The following is a 21,211-nucleotide window of genomic DNA, read 5'->3' on the forward strand; positions in this document are numbered from 1 at the left end:
CTCTGATCCACACCGCTCACTTTGTGTATCTTAACGTTTCGCCTAACATTATTCGTTACATCGCTCTTTGCGCGGTCTTTATCTTGTTCTAAATTTTCTCTGTGCCTCTCCAAGTTTCTGCCTCATAAGTTAGCGCCGGTAAAATGCACTGATTGTACACGTTTCTTTTCAATGATAATGCTAGGCTTCTTGTCAGGAGTTGACAGTGTCTGCCGTATGCGCTCCGACCAATTTTTATTCTTCTGAAAATTTTGTTCACATGATCACGGTCCCCTATAAGTAATTACCCTAGGTTAATGTACTCGTCCACAGACGTTAGAGGCTGACTGGAAATCCTAAACTATTGTTCCCCGTCCCGGCTGTTGATCACTACCTTTGTCTTCTGCATATTATTCTTCAACCCCACTCTTACACTCTCTCTCGTAAGGCCCTCAATTACTTGTTGTAACTCTTCCCCAGTGTTTCTGAACAGGACAATGTCATCTGAAAACCGAAGGTTGCTGACATATTCGCCATTGATCCTCACTCCTAGGCCTTTCCAGTATAACAACTTGATTGCTTCTTCCAAGGACGCAGTGAATAGTATTGGAGAGATTGCGTCTCCTTGTTTCGCCCCCATTTTTATGGGTAGCTTCCTACTTTTCTTGTTTTGAATTAAGGTAGCTGTGGAATCTCTGTGGATATTTTTCAAGATATTTACTTAAGTGTCCTGTACTCTTTGATTAGGCAATGCCTCTATGACTGCTTGTATCTCTACTCAATCAAATGCCTTTTCGTTATCTATGAAAGCAATGTAGAGAGGCTGATTGTACTCTGCGTATTTCTCGATTACCTGATTGATGACGTGAATGTGATCCGTTGTAGAGTATCCCTTCCCGAAGCCAGCCTGTTGCCTCGGTTGACTGAACTGCCGTGTTCCCCTCATTCTATTGAAAACATCTTGGTGAATATATTATATAATACTGGAAGTAAGCTAAAAGGCCTATAGTTTTTCCATTGTTTAGCGTCTCCATTTTTGGGGATTAGTATAATTTTGGCATTCTTCCAGTTCTCTGGGACCTTTGAAGTCGATAGACAGTTCGTATAAAGGGCCGCCAGTTTTCAAGCATTATGTCTGCTCCATTCTTGATTATATCGACTGTTATTCCATCTTCTCTTGCCGTTTTTCCCAGTTTGATGTCTTGCGAGGCCCTTCTGACGTAATTGCTAGCTATATAAGAAGTCTTGTAACCTGTTCACTACTACTTCGAATGGAGGTATCATGGCTGCTCTGGGTACTGTACAGATCAGTACAGAATTCTTACGCTACTTTTACTGTTTACACTGTTTACAATGACGAAGAGGCGAGCAGTCAGAAGATGACGACGATGATTGGAGGCTAGCGTGGGCTGTTGCGTCTTAGCCAAGTGCGGTGTATTGCCTTGTAAATATACTTGTATATAGCTTTTCGTCTGAGTCTTCATACGTAATATCTTCGATGTTCCTGATGATATTAGCCTGCTTATATTTCAGTAAATACATCTTGGTTTTTGCTATGGCAAGTTTCCTTTTAACTGATGTCACTGTGCGTTTTACTGCTTCCTCAGTCTTGCTCACGTTATAATTTCTATTATCCACTATTTTCTGCTTGTGATCAGTTTTGACAGTTCCGCGAATTCTGTCTGATCTATTGAGTTGGACACTTTCATTCTTTGTCGTTTTTTTATTAGGTCATTTGTTACTTGGGAGAGCTTACCTACTCGTTGCCTTGGTACCTTTCCTCCCACTTCAACTGTTGCTGCTGAAGACAGCCTAGTTACGGTTTCATAAACTGCCCCTATGTAATCTTCATGTCTCTGTTCTAACTCTGCATATGTGTTTGCAAGTACCGGCCTGAATTGGTCTGCTTGTATTTTTCATGCCTCTAGGCTGGCCTATTTCTCCCTGATCAATTTTACCCTTTCTCTATTCAAATTGAGGTGAATCCTAAACCGCACAAACGTACGATCATTGCATTTTACCCTACCTTACACTTATACATCCTTCACTATGCTGGGATCGCCTGAAAGTATGAAGTCTATTTCATTTCTAATTTCACCATCAGGGCTTTTCCAGGTCCACTTTGTGTAGCTACGCTTCCTGAGGAGGGTGTTGATTATTCGCAGCTTATTCCTTTCCCCGAATTGTACCTGCCTCTCTCCTCTAACGTTTCTTGAATCGACGTCGTAGTTGCCAATTGCATCTTCACCAACCTGCCCTTTCCGCTATTTTGCACTGATGTGGCCCATTTCTACAGTATGCTGAGTTTGCACTTTTCTCATCGCTAATTCAACATCTTCCCAAAACTTATCGATTTAATCACCATCTTGACTGGAAGTTGGAGCGTAGGCTTGTACTACCTGTACTCTATACTGCTGATCAAGCTTTATTACGACTACTGCAACCCTATCGGTAATGTAGAATTCGTCAATGTTCCTCGCTTTATCCTTATGGATTGAGAATCCTGTGCCGTATTGCTTCTTTTCTGGGTGTCCTCTATAGCAGAGGACATGACCGTTAGTCAGCAATGCAAAAACCTCACCAGTTCTTCTATTCTTACTAACGTCAACGCTATCCCAAACAATTGTTGCTATTTCCTCAACGAGTCCTCGAGAGGATTCGGGTGTTGAACGTGGCCTGAGTCAGTTTCCATTGGCGGCCTGTCCGGGTCCAGAGATTCTTAGCACTCTCAGTGGCGTTATAGGTGTGACCACCGCCTTGGTCAAGTGCTCCGCAGATGCTGGGGACTGAGCACGAATGGTTGATCGAATGAGTCATTTTGGAGGTAGTGGCCGAATACTTCACCCAGAAAGCCAATTCCAGTTCTGGTGATGAAGTGTCATTTGTTGAAGCTTAGTAGGTCTTCCTAATATTAGCCCCACTGGCTCACGGCATCTTTTGCCGGTCTCAGGCGCCACTCAAAGTTGGCAGATGTGGAGATATAGTGTATTGGAGGAGGGGAATTCTGGCTAAGCATCCTCACATTAAAAAAAAAACTATTGTCATACGAGTATTCGAACATCTGACTGTGGCCACCAAGCAGCCGACATAGCTCAGTCAGATAATCCTGTAGGCGTTGAGGCCACCTTATCGCGGAGAAGTCCAGCCCAGAGGATCTTATATGCCTAAATATTCCCTTCATTTATCCGCGATAGACAGGCATGTAACGCTACCCGCGTTCAAAAATAACGTGCGCGGTGCGCTCGCTTCGACTACAAATGGGGAGCATCTGTGCAATCACGTTTCGGCAGCGCACTTCGGTGGTTGTTGCAGCCATTTTGTAAATAATACATGCCTAAAAACTCCATTAATTTATCCGTTATACACGGGTTTTGCTGACCGCGATAGGTAGCACAGTATAGAATTATTTCTAAATGGTTATAACGCCGTAGTTTCGGAATCTCGCGTATGCAGGTGTCCGTGAACGCGGCTTGGTATACGAGACGTTTCGACGAGTTCAAGCGGCACTGAAAACGAGTAGGGGACAAAATGATGGCGGAACTGTTCGTCGCTTCTCTTACCCGAAAGGCCACGATACACAGACGCGCAGGAGTACATCCATCTTGTGCTACGTCGAAGGCCATGCCGTCGAGTGTGAATAACGTGCGCTGGCACATACATACACCTAAATATATGCGAAACATGCTCTCGAGCAAATCCGAAGACTACGACACCAGGCTATCTTCGACACGGGGCCCGTAACGCTACCCGCGTTCAAAAATAACGTGCACGATGCGCTCGCTTCGATTACACAAGGGGAGCATGTAAGCAAGGACGTTTTGGCCGTGAGTTCGAGATGACGAGACTACAGCATAGTGCTGTTTCAACCCCTTGAAAAACGTGATTTATAGGTACTGCTTAACCGATCGTGAAGCCTTTTATATTCCGCGCCCTTCGCAGACCGTCGGCCGCCAGCTGATGGTATACTTGATCTCGCACCTGCTGACTCAATACAATGTGGACCCGCACGTACGCCACCTGGTGGACAATACGCGTATCCACATCATGCCCAGCATGAACCCCGATGGCTACGCTGCCGCCAAGGAAGGCTACTGCTACGGCTCCACGGGAAGGTAAGCCAAGTGGTGTTACGTTCGAGTTTATCCGTGAATGGCGGGCGAATATTTCCTGAATACGGGCTTAAGTCACAATTTCTTGCGGTCAATTTCAATCCCCAATGGAGTTCTCCTCTTCCCTCTTAGGAGGGAAGGAATATAAGCAAAAATTGTATTGGCTGTAGTATTTTGATGCTGCGTATGCCACCTAAAGTCTGTGAAAGAATCATATTTGGAATGTGCTCCTGGTTGGTCGCACGTTTGGTGACGACTCCGTCCGCGGTGGTTGAGCTTTGCCCATGTTGCGTCAGCACCTCCTGGTCCGAAATAAACACGCCTACGCCAATTTGCAGCTTCGTCGGATACATATACCCTTTGATTGCGGCTCTATATAGCGCACTATAGCTGTGCTGATAAGAAAACATTAGCGTATCAATATTGCAGCGATATAACACAGCATGTATTATGTAACACTTGGACGGAAGCATGATCGAACAATCGATGCAACTGGGGCCAATGTTTCTAACAAGAGAGGCAAAGGCCAGTCGATCAGTGTGGAAACGTTGGCTCCCGCTTCAGACAACATATATGTTCCGGAACTGTTGGTCACACATTCTTGGGTTTTACGCGCCAAAACCACGATCTGATTAAGAGTCACGCCGTAGTGAGGAACTCCGGATTAAGTTTGACCACGCGGGATTCCTTCTACCACGCACCGAAAGCAAACGGTATTACGCGAGGTTTCTTGAATTTCGTACAATTCGGAACGTAGCCGCCGCGGCCGGAATGCAGCCTGCCTCCTCGTACTCAGTAGCGCAATGCCATAGCCACTAAGCTACCGCGGCGAATGACCGATGCAGACCGCGCTAGGGCTTCATCTTCTGAGAAATCAGACTCGTTTGGATTTGGACGTATTGTGGGGTTTCACACCGACTTCGCACGCGGTTGTTTTACTAGCGTTCCCTTCCGCGCTACCCTTTCCGCGTGATGCTGCGCGAGGTAGGGGTTGGACTGTCAGTCAGTTGTCACTTCAGCCCGGAAAGCGCGCTGCGCTGCTCAATTGCAAGCATTTTAGCGGCGATGTAGCCCGGCTTTACCCCCGACGCACGTCGTGTACGTGAAGCCATTCGAGTCCACCACTGAAAATTTAAATAGATAATTTGTCTCATGTGCTGCATGTGAGTATGCGTACGTTCACCCACGAATTTGCAGGGAGAACGCTCGTGGCGTGGACCTGAACCGCAACTTTCCGAACCGGTTCAACACTGTCAAACAGGAGGAGCAGCCTGAAACCGCGGCAGTGCGAGCGTGGTCGCACGAGATCCCCTTTGTGCTCGCTGCCAATCTGCACGGTGGCGTCTTAGTGGCCAGCTACCCCTACGACCACGCTCGCTTCCATGCGGAAGGTAGCACTTTCATTTTCCCTTTTCCTTATTTTTTTGTATATTTTAGGTCACATCCACCCACCATTACCTTCAATGGCGCGGACTAACCCACCTAACGCTTAATCTAGCAAACAGAAATACCCAGAATAGCGGCCGGATCGATGACCATCGCCGTAGCACAATTTTAACATAGGCTTAATTCGTTCATTGGCATCAATGCTTGTTGGCTTTGCATGGTTGCGAATATATATATATATATATATATATATATATATATATATATATATATATATATATATATATATATATATATATATATATATATATATATATATATATATATATATATATATCTGTTGTAATATGTTATATGTACATGTTGTTAGTTATATATATAGTTATGTTGTCAAAAACCACGTTTTGGTGATAAAGAAAGTCAGATGGAAACACATGATTGGGTTCATCCAATGTTTCACCCGAGGACTGGCGCACGCACTTACCAAAACTGTCTTGAGAAGCGCCGGCGTTCAAATTACATATTTACCGTCGTGCTGGGCGCTGGGCGTGCGATGTCCCAACTGGAAAGTGTAGGGAAGTGAACAAAAAGCTAAAGGCATTATCTGGCTCTGCGGGCGAGTTATGCTATGTTCACACTACGGTCGTAACGCGCGTAACAGCTCTTTTGGCGTATCGAACGTAACGGCTGTAAAAAACGTTACGGCAGTTAAGCCGGCACCTTTGTTCACATTTACTGCTGCTTAAATTACGGCTTTTACAACAGGTCAATCAAATTTGGAGCTGCAGAATCGACGTCACCAGCGGTCCAATATGGCTCCTGCCAACATGCGAGCGCTGGCCGAGATCGAAGAAATTCACGCTCAAAACAAACTTATAGTCATGTATTCAATCGCACAAAGACGACGAAGGCGACGCAGAAGGGTTTGGGTGCGGCAAGTATTTCTCGACAGGGCCGTGGACGGCGATTTTCACAACCTTTTCGCCAAGCTCCGGGTTGGTGACGCTGCGATGTTTTATAACATCATGCGCATGTCGCCCCAGCAGTTCCGCTTTCTTGAAAACCTAATGAGACCACTCATCGAAGTTCGGAGCACGCATCTGCGGCCATCGATTTCCTCGGCGGATAAACCAGATGAACTGAAAACAGTCTCGCAAGGCGCACTGCAAAAATGTTCACGAACACAGCCAATCGTGCGCACGGAATGGCGGAATGGCACTTCCCGCGCCCGGAGCTGTCTGCAGACGGGAGGACGGAAGTGTCGTCACCGGTTGTTGAAAGCCGAAAGCTTATCGGTCATTGGCTGTGTCGCAACGGTCGTAACATAACAGTCGTAAATTTTGCCGACCCTTTAACACTCTCACCCACGATTTTTGCGAGAATTGCGCAAGTTGGTACCTTTACGTTCGCAGTCTGAACTAGACGCATACGCTTGTTGCGCTTCCGCTTACGTATGTTACGAAAAATCGGCGCCTTACGAACGTAGTCTGAACATAGCATTACAAAACGGTGACAAACGCACCTACATTCACTTGCGCACAAAGCGGAAAAGGGCTTCAGCAGGTGGAACGCGTCAAGCTGCCACGACCAAGAAGGCATTCCGGTTTCTTTCTTCCTTTCTTTTGCTCTCTATCTTTCTTCCTCTTCTTGTTTCTTTTTTAGAAATGCATTTAGAACGAAATGCCCGGGAGATCCAAAAGTCATCTTTATGCACTTCAGTCCGTTGTAAATGCCGCGCAACACACCACTCCTGCTAGAGCAGGCTAAAGAAGTTCAACAAAAGAAACCCTTTGTTTAGCATGAGTACAAGGGGCTCATCAAGAAATATGTCGCCAACTGTCTAGCGCAAGCTTGGGCTTACCGAATTTGCGATTGCAGTCGCACGTATTGCACCGATTTTCACGGCAGGCTCCATAGCCACACGCGGGAGCTTCGCAAATAAAGCTGCAGATCGTCGAATGCGGCTATCGCCACCGTGTCTTCGAAATGTTTGGTTCGTTTAGAGGTTGGCATTCACGTCGTTTACGCCCTAGATGGCTTCTGAGACGTCCCCTATTGTCATATACCTTACATCATCGCATCGTCGTGAACTGCGACGTATTCATCAGCCCTCGCACCAACTGATGCGTTACGACAAGCAGCGTAATAGTCGAGCGATTCCTGGAGCAGTGTTGGAGGGTTTCTATAGGCATCAGCACACTCAACCGCGTTGTTACTGCTAGTGGGGCGAGCGCAGAACTCCCCTTGGTGTGACCTACGCAGGGCAGTATCGGTACCACAGCGTTGCGCTCGTTATAAAGCAACAAATCAGCCGCCGGGTACTCCTAGATCTCTTTGTTGTGCGGCCAAATTTGTTCCAGAGGACTTCTTTGTAGAGGGGTTCACAGTAGGAAACAGAGGAATTCGGCCGGGACATGTTCAATCGTTCGTGGTACTGATCCTTTCACTTTGATGACTAGGACCGCAGACAAATAGATATATATATATATATATATATATATATATATATATATATATATATATATATATATATATATATATATATATATATATATATATATATATACTACTCAAGTAACTTCTCCACTACTCAAGTAAACACCCTTGTTGGACTTGGTGTAGGTACCGGAATCATATATACAGTATGTGAATGCAGAATTGCTTCTTTGGTTCCGATAGTTCCTCAACCGTAAGAAGCGCCCTGGCGCAGGTATAAAAAAAACAAAAGGTCGTGGTGACGGCATGTTATAGGTGTGTGTGTGTGAGCTTGTGGGCGTAACCTATACGTGTGGTTTAACAAGAGCGGCGTCTACAGCATGCGCCACGAATTGGTGATCGATATCACTGTCCCCAGTCAGCGCTGTTGGTGCGGGTAGAACAAAAGTGCAGCTGAAGCTCTCTTACTGGGACTTATCGTGGTGGCTAGCATTATATAATGACTGCGTGTGTGCGCCGTTTCGAGGTAAACGTTCTTCTTTCTCTGCCTCCTTTACATTGACCTAGCATTGTCTATCCCTGGTTATTCTGGCGCATGACGCAGGAGAAACTGTCAGCTTCATTGTTAGAGGCATGTTTGCAGTCCGAGAGCGGGAACAGTTGTTGAGAGGGGCGAGCGGCGTCAACTTAAATATGTCTCTGTGCTTACCCTCCTCCTCTGCTATTGTCAATCTCTGCCGCAATGAGCAATCACTGCCGCCGCCTCCGCGCAATTTACGCGCCAGCTGCGTGGTAGTCACGCCTCGTGCGCCTGTAGGGGTCAGAGCTTAGGACTTGTAGCGGATGAAGTGGAACTCGTGTCCAGAAGACCCAGTTATCCTATCGTCACGTGACTGATCTTAACTGAACCCTTACTACATAGATAATACAGATTGGTTGCTTTCAAGCTCCTAAGTCACCTGATGAATTAACAATCCTCACAAAACCAAGATTCAGTCTCGTAACTGAGTTTTATTTTAACTTACAGTAATTAACTATTGTATATTTCTTCAGTGTTTATGTATTTTATCGGTTATATTATCTCTAGTTTAGCCTTGTAGCATTATTTTGTCGGATTTGTACGAGGAGAATCAATTTGTTATGGTGTACCGAAAAATTTAACATGACCGTGTATGGCCTTGAGAAGAGCTTGCTTTTAATTTTTGCATTAATATGCAGACATGCATGTCATGTTTCGGATGTGTCGTTGTGAAGTATGCGAGTTCATATAGTGTCACACAGAATTTCATGGGCGTGATAAAAAGTGACGCAGTTCATTAGGGTTTCAGGCCCGAGGCGCCCTGCTTGGCCCGTAAATTCTGTGTTTGATTTATTTATTTACTTATTTATAAATGTTTCACATGACCATTGCATCGGAAGATTGCATGGAAGAGGGAAATAGATGCAAAAAAGTTCTTGATACGATGCATTCTTTGTTAGCTTCAGCCACTTTGAATCTATCTATCTATCTATCTATCTATCTATCTATCTATCTATCTATCTATCTATCTATCTATCTATCTATCTATCTATCTATCTATCTATCTATCTATCTATCTATCTATCTATCTATCTATCTATCTATCTATCTATCTGTCTGTCTATCTACTCGTATCTATCTATCTATCTATCTATCTATCTATCTATCTATCTATCTATCTATCTATCTATCTAGGGGTCACGTTGTCACGGCAACGTCGTCAGTCGAGCGTTATCGGAATCTCACCTGGACTCTCGCACATAAGATCGAGCATGAAGACTCTAGTGCACCGGATGGTGGTTTGCTCCATATGAAAAACGACTAAAAAACAAGTTTGTTACCACCGCACACGCCAACCGGCTCCCAAAGCTCACAATGAAGCCCATGGAAGACCATTGCTTCGACCAGAAGTGGGTCAACTCGGTCATTGCATTCATCAGAAGTCCACTTGAGCAGCTCGAGGATGGCGCACTACGGGGGGCAACGCTGGGCACAGAGGAAGAAGCACGTGTGCTCAATGATCGAGCAGAAGGGCAAGCAAGCCTAACATCTTTCTGACCCTCAGCATGTCAGAGCTCCACATTGAGCGCCTGATCCAGTTCGTCGCGAGAGTGAAAAATCCATATGAGGCGAACCGACGCAGGGCCGACGCGGAAGCCGGCTACCTGCAAAATGCCTCGCTTAAAATCGATTCCCACAGTACGATGCATCTGTATATTTTTTTTATGTAGATAGAGAGAGCACTGCAAGTATATACTTAAGGAACATAAGTCATCATCATCATCAGCCTGGTTACGCCCACTGCAGGGCAAAGGCCTCTCCCATACTTCTCCAACTACCCCGGTCATGTACTAATTGTGGCCATGTTGTCCCTGCAAACTTCTTAACCTCGTCCGCCCACCTCACTTTCTGCCGCCCTCTGCAACGCATCCCTTCCCTTGGAAGGGAAGCGTAGCAGAGGTCATTAGCGTACCATATGGTCATTAAGAGATACGGAATGGATTTCAAGGGAAGCCAAGGAACATAAGTAAAGGAGATGCAATTGTTATCATTATTTGAAATATAGTGCGAAAAAGATATTAACGGAGAAATAATTATTGCCACTGGCGGAGTGCTTGTAAGAGTGCTTACACGGCGTCCTCGGCATGAAATGACACTAAGCGATAACCAATTTTACCATTTATTTCTTGCTCTCACGACGGTGAGCGAGTATTACTGGCGAATTAGGTTCGAAACGGGAAGCCCCGGTGCTGACATGCTGTTGCGGAAACACGGTGTCCGGCTGAGAATTCCGGTAAATTTATACCGGTGCCCGCTAAACTCTGTGCATGCTCAGTCGTCGCAGCCGGTATACGCTGACGCTTGCAGTACACGGTAACAGTCTGCTAAAGCGGCATAAGCGGTGTAAAGCGGTCAGAGGGCAGCGTTGGCGTAGACGTAGAGTATCCGCCTCGCGTGCAAGAGGACCGTGGTTGGAATCCCGGTGCCGCGCAATTTTCCACCGGATAAAAAAAGAAAAGAAAATCCGCATGTTGACAAAATTGCATAAACAGGCCTAGAGTGTCGCCTGATCCCGGTGACCAGAACCGGTAACACACTCCCTCACCATAGCAGGATTGGCCACCCTGGTGCAGTACTTGGCCACAACCTCCTATGTAAACACAACAATCAAAACACAGCCCTTAGTCCCCAGCGGCTGCGAAGCAACTGACCACGGCAGTGGTCAGATCTGTTACGCAGCAGGGGGTGCTAAGAATACCTGGGTCCAAATAGGCCGCCATTCAAATCTGAACCTGGCAACGTTTAACGCTTGAACGTTATCCAGAGAGGCGAGTCTTGTGGTGCTATTGGAGAAATTAGAGGGCAGTAAATGGGATGCAATCGGTCTCAGAGTAGTTTGGAGGACACAAGAAGCATATACAGTGCTAAAAAGCGGGGACGTTTCCCGATTCCGGATTATTAAAGATATAGCTGGTAACCATACAGGACTTCTATATCATTAGGGAGAGAGTGCCAGGTCTACTTGAGAAACTTAATATGAGGTACAAATTGAAGGTCGTACAGGTCTTACGCCCGTACATCCAGTCATGATGACCAGGAAGTCAAAAGCTTCTGTAAAGACGTGGAATCAGCTAGGGGTATAGTCAAAACAAAATACACTATACTGATGGGCGACTTCCATGACACGGTAGGCAAGAAGCAGGCTGGAGACAAGTCAGTGTGAGAATATGGCATAGGCTCTAGGAATAGCAGGGAAGACTTCTTAGTAGAGTTTGTAGAACAGAATAGTATGCGGATAATGCATACCTTCTTCCGCAAGCAGGGGCCCTATAACGTAAAACTATTCCAATATGTTTCTATTCCAATTTCCTGACGTCAAATTTGCGTAACCACCGAAGCAAGCACCGGACGGTCACCCATAGGGTTGTCTGAACAGACCAATCAAACGCTCTCCTCGTTCATAGGACGTCCCTTTTGTTTGCTTGAAAAACGAATAACATTGCCTACACTGAGCGGCTTGTTGTATCTAATTGGCTCACAAGAAGCGAGGAGAACGCTCAAGTGGAGAGGGATTCGATGTGGCCGAGCCACTGCACTGAAAACCGATAACCGGATGAAGAGGGTGGTGCTGGCGTCTGCGATTGGTCGGCTTTCCCTTACTTAGCTTGTGGTGGCTGGTCGAAAATCGCGGCGGCATGCAACGGAAGCTTAAGAATGACGCTAAAATTGACCCTCAGCAAAGAAGAGTTGGCAGAATGAGGTAGTAAACGTGCTGAAAGTGCTTGAAAACGTTACACGGTCACGCAAGAAGTTTTATTATACGCAAATACACCCATGCTCTCCGGCAGGTACGAGTAGCCAGCGTCTCAGCGATCGGCGGCAGCTATCTTTTATTCCTTTCGGAACGGGGCAGCCTGCGGCTATTCCGGAAAAAAATCAGTTTTGTTCAGCATATTAATGCATCTTTATCGCGTACACGTCACTTTGACGCGGTGAGTTCGTGCGGTTTTGTGACGTCGCGTGACAGGCAGGTGAAGTGGGTGCAGCCCGAAAACTTTTCACCAATAGCCGAGGGCTAATGGCGAAAAGGGGTCGAATCAGAAATAACTGTTTTTCTTTTTTCTGTCAAATCATGCATAATCAGTGTGCACACATCATATCAGATGGGGAGGTATTGCGGTTTTTGTAACGTCGCGTGACAGACAGGTGAAGTGGAGGGTGGTCGAAAAAAGTTTTTGACCAATCGCGGAGGGCTGATAGCAGAATTGGAATAGAAAAGTTTGGAATAGTTTTACGTTATAGCGCCCCAGGATAGCCAAAAGTGGACGTGGAGGAGCCCGAATGGCGAGACTAGAAATTAAATAGACCTTATACTCTGCGCTAACCCAGGCATCATACAAGATGTGCACGTGCTCAGCAAGGTGTGCTGCAGTGACCATAGGACGGTAAGAACTCGAATTAGCCTGGACTTAACGAGGGAATGGAAGAAACTGGTGCATAAGAAGCCAATCAATGAGTTAGTGGTAAGAGGGAAAATAGAGGAATTCCGGAGCAAGCTACTGAACAGGTATTCTGCTTTAACTCAGGAAGAGGACCTTAATGTTGAAGAAACGAACGACAATCTTATAAGCATCATTACGGAGTGTGCAATAGTAGTAAGTGGAAACTCGGTTAGACAGGATACCAGTAAGATATCGCAGGAGATGAAAGATCTGATCAAGAAACGCCAATGTAATATAGCCTCTAAACATACAGCTACTATAGGGCTGGCAGATATTTTCAAGTTAATCAACAAGCGTAAGACAGCTGACATAAGCAAGTATATTAAGCATAGCATTGAACATGCTCTCAGGAACGGAGGAAGCCTAGAAGCAGTGAAGAAGAAACTAGGAATAGGCAAGAATCAGATGTATGCGTTAAGAGCCAAAGCCGGCAATATCATTACTTATATGGATGGGATAGTTCAAGTGGCTGAGGAGTTCTATAGAGATTTATGCAGTAATAGAGGCACCTACGACGATATTGGAAGAGAAAATTGTCTAGAACGAATGAAATCCCACAATTACCGCCAGAAGAAGTAAAGAAAGTCTTGGGAGCTATGGGAAGGGGCAAGGCAGCTGGGGAGGATCAGGTAACAGCAGATTTGTTAAAAGATGGTGGGCAGATTGTTCTAGAAAAACTGGCGGCCCTGTATACACAATGCCTCATGACCTCGAGCGTACCGGAATGTTGGAGGAATGCTAACATAATCGTAATCCCTATGAAGGGGGGCGCCAAAGTCTTGAAAAAATATAGACCGATCAGCTTACTGTCCGTTGCCTACAAAGTATTTACTAAGGTAATCAAAAATAAAATCAGGAACACCTTAGACTTCTTTCAACCAAAGGACCAGACAGGATTTCGTAAGGGCTACTAAACAATTCACACTATCAAGGAGGTGATAGAGAAATGTGCGGAATATAACATACCCTTATATATAGATTTCATTGATTACGAGAAAGCGTTTGATTCAATCGAAACCTCAGCGGTCATGGAGGCATTACGGAATCAGGGTGCAGAAGAGCCGTATGTAAAAATACTGAAAGATATCTATACCGGCTCCACAGCCACCGTAGTCCTCCATAAAGAAGGCAACAAAACCCAATAAAGAAAGGCGTCAGGCAGGGAGATATGATCACTGCAATGCTATTCAGAGCGCGTGTACAGGAGTTATTCAGATACCTGGATTGGGAAGAATTGGGGATAAGAGCTAATGGAGAATACCTTAGTAACTTGCGATTCGCTGATGACAGTGCCTTGCTTAGTAACTCAGAGGGCCAATTGCAATGCTTGCTCACTGACCTGGAGAGGCGAAGCAGAAGGGTGGGTCTTAAGTTCAATCTGCAGAAAACTAAAGTAATGTTTAACAGTCTCGCAAGAGAAGAGTAGTTTACGATAGGTAGCGAGGAACTGCAAGTGGCAAGGGAATACATCTACTTAGGGCAGGTAGTGACCGCGGATCGGGATCATGAGACTGAAATAATCAGAAGATTAAGAATGGGCTGGGATGAGTTTGGCCGGGATTCTCAAATTATGAACAGCAGGTTGCCATTATCCCTCAAGAGAAAAGTGTATAACAGCTGTGTCTTACCAGTACTCACGTACGGGGCTAAAACCTGGAGGCTTACGAAAAGGGTTCTACTTAAATTGAGGACGACGCAACGAGCTATGGAAAGAAGAATGATGGGTGTAACACTAAGGGTTCAGAAAAGAGGAGATTGGGTGAGGGAACAAGCGCTAGTTAATGACATCTTAGTTGAAATCAAGAAAAAGAAATGGGCATGGGCAGTACATGTAATGAGGAGGGAAGATAACTGATGATCATGAAGGGTTACTGACTGGATTACAAGGGAAGGGAAGCGTAGCAGAAAGTTAGGTGGGCGGATGGGATTAATAAGTTTGCAGGGACAACATGGCCACAATTAGTAGATGACCGGGGTAGTTGGAGAACCATGAAAGAGGCCTTTGCCCTGCAGTGGGCGTAACCAGGCTGAAGATGATGAAGATGAAAACGGTCTATTAACTCTCTTCAGCGCTAAAACCATTTGTTTTAAATATTCCTTCTTCCCTAGCACCATCTCTTTATGGGACAATTTATTTCTAACAACACTACATAGGACTGACTCTGTTACGCAGATTGTCTTAAGTTGTTTCCGGTAAAAGTTTTTTGCATCGAGCCAGGAAGTTTCTTTATTGTCTTATTGTACAGAGTGTTACTAAACATCAGTATTTGTTTGCTGTTTTGATAGCATGTTTGTTTTTTGTTTAGTTTTGTGTAACTATTCCATCTCTATCTTTGTGGTTAATCATATTTCTCCTCTTTGATGCCCCTCCTGTTAGGGTACTTATCAGGCCTATAGTATTCTGCGAAAGAAATAAATTTATTATTTGGGAAACAACTAAATAAATAAATAAAGACACCGAGCATGAAGGATTCCGTAGTTGAAGTCTCTGCGGTATTAGAACCCTCTATCAGTTACTAAACGTGAACTCTACTCTACCTTCATTAGCTCCTCTATGCCCTGTCCTTATCGGAATGCTCTCCTACTGGCAAGGAATTGCTCTCACAAACTGAACTCCATGGCCGTTGACCCAACGCTGGTGGTATAATATATGAACGACAAATATTTCAAAGGAGCTTTAATGATCTTGAAGATATTCTAAGGCTATATGACATGTTCGAATTGCATATTGCAATTAATAGTTGGCACAGCATATTGTAGTACTAACTGTTAAAGTGAAACATATATCAACAGCCTGGATACTAGCCAGAAGCCAAAACGCGAGAGTACGCATCAGTGGTAGAACAAGCTCTCAATTTTTTTTAAGTGCCGCATATTTAAGCAAGCGCAAGGCGGCTTCATACTATGCGAACCAAGAGTGCAGAAATTGAATTTCCTTTCGCCGCATGCAACGGTCTCTCTCAGGTTTCGTGATGGAACGCCAGGACTCGCTGACGTACGACGACGACGTTTTCCGGCACCTCGCAAGCGTCTACTCGTTCAACCATGCCCGCATGCACCTGGGCGAGCCTTGCTCCATCAATGACTTGGGGTTCGAGAATGGTACAACTAACGGCGCCGCCATGTACGCCTTCCAAGGTACGCACTCCGCACGTGCGCTAATGATGGGAGTCACTCCAAGATATTCAAGCATGCGTACGTTCTGCTGCATCAAGTAGCCGGGCACTGTGCGAGCAAACAAATCCTTTCGATGTTAGACTGTTATATTATCGGCCACAAAGCATTTTGGCCAATGGTTACCTCATGTAACCCAGCGAGGCCTTGTGGTTTTGATGGTTCTTCTCTTTTGGCAGACATCACGCAAAAAGAACTAATAGGACATTGACAGGAAGGTCACTTGAACACGTTTCATCTGCTAGAGCAGACGACATGTGTTTAAGGGAAATTTGGTGTTGCAGACCCCACGTGGAACCAACTGAGGTGCGCCGGAAATGGCACAGACAAACTTTCGAAGTAAGCAACACAGGAATTTCTCTACATGCGGGTCACGGCAGTTCCTTCAGATAAACTAAAGTTAAATTCTTCAACATTTGTCGCTTTGAATTATAGACGTAGTATGTTACCGTAAATTATTTACGAGGTTTGCATGACCGTGTATGTCGTAAGAGTTACAAACGCCGATGAAATTCAGAGTTATATGTCAAGGTTCCGATGCTCGCACATGCAGTTCAGACCAGCCTTTATTGTTGCATGTATCGCCCTTAGCAGTCTCCAAATTTACGTCGATCGTTTTGTATTGTATAACCACCTTAAGACTGTTTTTAACACCATATCAAAGTAAACCAGCGGACGTGCTTTGAAATGCCAGCTTCAAACAAAAGGGGCAGACGGGTAAAAAAAGCTTAGGCCATCAGTGTTCTTCAAATAGAAGGTCACCGGTGGCATTGTTTCACTAGGCACCTTTTTATGCGTAAAAAGTGGCCGAGCCTTTCACCACGGTGCATAGGCGGCATACGTACTTGCGCGATTGTGCAATTCACTGGCTAAGCGAAGTACCAAAACGTACGTCAGATGGTTGGTCTTTCTGACGCATGAACCTGCAATGAATGTTGTTAACGATAATACACTTGCATCAACTCACCCACTTGGGACTTTTATTTGTATAAATTGTATGTTTAGCACTGCAGAGCAAAGAAAGCTTTCTACGAAACATATGTGTTGATGCTTCCGCTACTCAATGTCTTGTTGTGCATTTTTGGTAGCTGGTAATGTGCCTACAAGGTTAAAGCCACCGAAATAGAGAGGTGCACGTGTGACCTCCGATGAAGAGATGAACGAATTGTACGACTTGGTGAATAATTCTTTTGGTGGGGTCGAAAAGCTCGCTCAAGTAGCTTAGCGGGCCATACGGGTAGGGTTCGAGGTAAACTCTACGTACAGCGCTCGTGTATAAGCGCTCTACGTAAGCGCTCGTGTGTCCCCCTTCACTGTGTCCTTGTCAATTGTGCGCGCAAAAATATTTTACTATGAACTATGTATGTGCACGTACAGTTTTGAGGTATTATGAATCTAATGTCGACAGTGTCCGAGACAATAAGGGGAACAGAATGGGCTGAGCTGCCGAAGTCGGAATCTGTTTGCTGACTGCAATTAGGAAAATAAAAAAAAACACACTGATCATCAATAACATGACGCTGCGGATATAACAGCATGAGACTCATCCACGCCTAGTGAAGGTGTTTGAAAGTGTAAATGAAGCATATGAATTTGCTTCTTTGCCACTCGCATCGTCGGGATAGTTTTTCTTTCATGCCTATGATTTGTGGGCGTTAGTTAGGAGACAATTGTGTCATAGAGCAAGTACCAACCAATCCAAGAAGTTCTTCTGAAGCTGGACATTTGGGAAAGAACACACGTTTAAGAAACGAAGGCAAGAACAGCCGCCTTTCTTACGTAGAAAAAAAGAAATTAGGCAATTTTTTTTCATTTACTAACAGCGAAGCAACTAAAACTTTGCTTGTGGAACAAAGTGCACGTGACACTTAAGAAAATGTCATATTTTCTTGGAAAAGATCCTATATTGAGAGAAACGTTGTGCCATGAAATAATGGATATAATATTTAGACTGCATTCATTAAACACCAAATGCAATAAGCTTTGTGGGAAAGGCCCCAATGCGTTTCTGTTTTCAGATGTACAAATTAGACCACGCCTGGTTTTGTCCATATTTGTTTGTTTGTTTTTCAGATATACTGCTCGCAAAGCTTGATTGCGTGGTACTTTTGCCATCACAGTTCTGCAAATAGGCGCTGGAATGAAATATATGCAGCACGTTTTCTTTTAAAAAATACACAATGTTTTTTTTAAAAAATGTTGTCAACGCTGCGAAGCGGGCGTGGCGTTATTGCAAGATAGTTCCTAGGAGATGCGGCCACAAGTTGCCGGAAGTAACGTGGGCTGCAGAAGATTAAGAAACAAAAAGTCATCAATTTCATTTTCAGTAGTGCCTTGGGGTCTAAGCCTAAATGGCAAATCCAGAAGCGGTCATATTTCAATGCCCTGCCATTTTTCAAAAATCGTGAAAATCCCACCTAATTCGAGATTGTGATCATCGAGTTTCAAAGCTCCCTTGAGGCAATATCAAAACCGACCACGTCTCACGTGCAGATAGCCGCACCCCGTAAAAAAGTGTGTGATGAAGTTTCTATGATGGCATATGTCACGACGAATCCTAGCCCGAAACACAGCCGCACATACTTGCCAAGCAAAGCCTGCGGTATCACTAACGTCCGCGACTGGCCAAGACGTTCAGTTTGAAGGTTTGTCGAGCATTCCGTTGCGGGGTGTCTCCTGCTGCTACGATAGCGTGGCTGCCTCTTCTACGCTCCCGGCACCCATATTAACTGCATTTATTGATCAAATTTTACAAGGAATATCTCTAGTTACGTGTGATTTGCAATTTAAAAAACATGAAGGCACATTGAGTCTGGCTCCATATTTGCCACTTATGCAACAGGCCCCAGAACACCAGGAAATTATTTCTGTTAATTATTCTCCTGAAGCTCGCGTAATTAGCGGCAAAACATTTTGGATTCGTCCTGGAACTAGTTTTTTAAAATGCTACGTTACTGCACACAAATATTCTTTATATAAACCTAAAATAAACACCCTGTGCAATGGTCATACCGCGCTAACTGAAAAGGAAATCCACACGTAGTTACCAGAATTATTTTTTGCCAGTACGCGCTGCAGATTACCACGCGCTGTATATGGATACTGCTGAGATCTGGGTTCTTCGGTCCCACAGCTGCCACCACTGTTGCGATCTGAGTTCTTTAATGCTAGGGCTTAGACCAGTTTAAGGATTTTGGGGAATAAAAGGTACGGAGACTCTGGTTAAGAGAGGAACTTTATACAAGTCGTAATCATCATCATCGTCATCGTCATCATCATCATCGCCCAATTAGTATGTACACAGCGGGACGAAGGCTTCTCCCTGCGATATCATATTGTCCTTGTCTTGTCCTAGCTGATTCCTACCTGCGCCTAATACACCTATTTACATGTAATTTACAAGGGTGTAGTTGCCAAATAGCTCGCAAATGGTTTACATATAACTGTGAAATAGCGGCCAGCGTCCACAAGTCTTACTAGTTCAACTGGTGTCCCCGTCTTTGCTATTGCCCGACTTTAAGAGGAAGTTTTATCTAGGGTGCTCCTATCTAAATACCTGTAAAAGAAGAAATCGTTTTTCTTGACACCCACAGCACCAATCTTGACTAGGTTTGTTGCATTTAAAAGAAAGAACTTCAATATTAGTGACTGCTGGTTTCAAATTTTCAGTTAGGTTGCTAGTTTTTAATTAAAATGAGCAAATATCGCACATTTCCAGAAAACGAAACTATTTAGTTTACAGCTCTGTAACTCAGAAATGCACAATGATATCACAATTATGCGAATTGTACCTGATAGAACATCCAAAGCGGACAAAATTTATGTGTTGCACTTGACTGTAACAAAAATCTGTAATATTAAAGTACAGCTTTCGCTGAAACCTTGTACACAACGTTAAATATTCACGTACGATATAAATTCACATATCAAATTTGTCCGCTTTGAATGTTCTAATAGGTGACCTTCGCAGACCCGCGACATCTGTTCTTCATGCAGAGCCATTAATTTGCAAACTTCGTGCATCTATTTCTTTCGAACTGTTGAATGTTTCAAAACTTCTGTAACAAAATTCAGGCCCGAAATAGAATTCCGCATGCAACAGTCACTAGAATTTAGCTTTCTGGCTAAAATGCAACAAATGTCATTAAATCGGTCCAGGCCTTATCTCAGAAAAAGGTTTTGCATTTTGCATGTATTTCAATAGGCCACGTTGGAGTTGGGTCCGAGCTGAGGAACCTTTAGTTAGTGCTTATTCAGGAACCAACCCCGAAGTGAAAAAATATAAGCGACGCGAGTGGGCGATGAGGGAATGTTTTCATTGGAATGAGGAGGAAAGAAGAGTTCTGTTTCTCCACCGCCAGGGGGCGCCACCTCCTCAAAGGAAAACGACTCGGGCTGAACTGAAGTTCTCTTGATCTCGAGAGATCTCTCGCGTGCGTCCGCGAATGTCTACTACAATCGACACCGCACAAAACAAAACAAGAAATACTGCGCATAGTTTCGCTCTCGCTATCGCGTCACTGCTTTACAATCATTGTACGAAACTACAATTTTTTTTTTCATCAGGTCTGCCTGTGTGAAGGTACTTCCGTACTTCGATTCACTTTAAACAAGAAAACGAGTATCAGTGGTCATGTTTAACGTCACTTCGTTGTTTCTCTTGAGTACAACTCGAAGTGAGCGCGTTCCGTAGTATCCAGCATGACATATTGCGTCTCTCATTGATCACAGAACGCTACTTGCGCATAACGTATCCAGATATTACCCTCACCGGCATAAACATGATACATTGCTACCTTGAGAGCGCGTCTCGTTTTCTTGGCATCCTTCTTTTTCGACCAAATATATGAAGAACAGAGTAATGTATTTGAGAGATTACTGAGTATCATCGGAGTGGATAAATTTTAATTCTTGGCTTTTACCTGCCCGGACAACGATCTGTTTATGAGGCACATCGTAGCACTGGGCTCAGGATTAATTTATACCGCCTGAAAATCTTTACCGCGCGTCCAATGCACACACACACACACGAGCGTTTTTGCACTCCACTCCCACCGCAATGCGGCCGTCGTAGCCGGAATTGAACCCGCGACCTCATGTTCAGC

General features: G+C 44.6%; 1 protein-coding gene across 6 annotated transcripts in view; it reads left to right on the top strand.

Annotated features, from left to right (window-relative positions):
* LOC135921217 (carboxypeptidase M-like) overlaps nucleotides 1-21,211 on the top strand; it is an 85,652-nt gene that overhangs the window by 45,862 nt on the left and 18,579 nt on the right. For all 6 annotated transcript variants that reach the window (XM_065455531.2, XM_070529875.1, XM_070529878.1 and 3 more), the window contains 3 exons: nucleotides 3,919-4,091; nucleotides 5,286-5,479; nucleotides 15,897-16,070. In XM_065455531.2, the coding sequence (XP_065311603.1) occupies nucleotides 3,919-4,091; nucleotides 5,286-5,479; nucleotides 15,897-16,070 (541 nt within the window). The remainder of the gene's footprint in view (nucleotides 1-3,918; nucleotides 4,092-5,285; nucleotides 5,480-15,896; nucleotides 16,071-21,211) is intronic.

The sequence above is a fragment of the Dermacentor albipictus genome, unplaced genomic scaffold, assembly GCF_038994185.2.
Source record: "Dermacentor albipictus isolate Rhodes 1998 colony unplaced genomic scaffold, USDA_Dalb.pri_finalv2 scaffold_34, whole genome shotgun sequence".
NCBI classification, from domain to species: Eukaryota; Metazoa; Arthropoda; class Arachnida; order Ixodida; family Ixodidae; genus Dermacentor; species Dermacentor albipictus.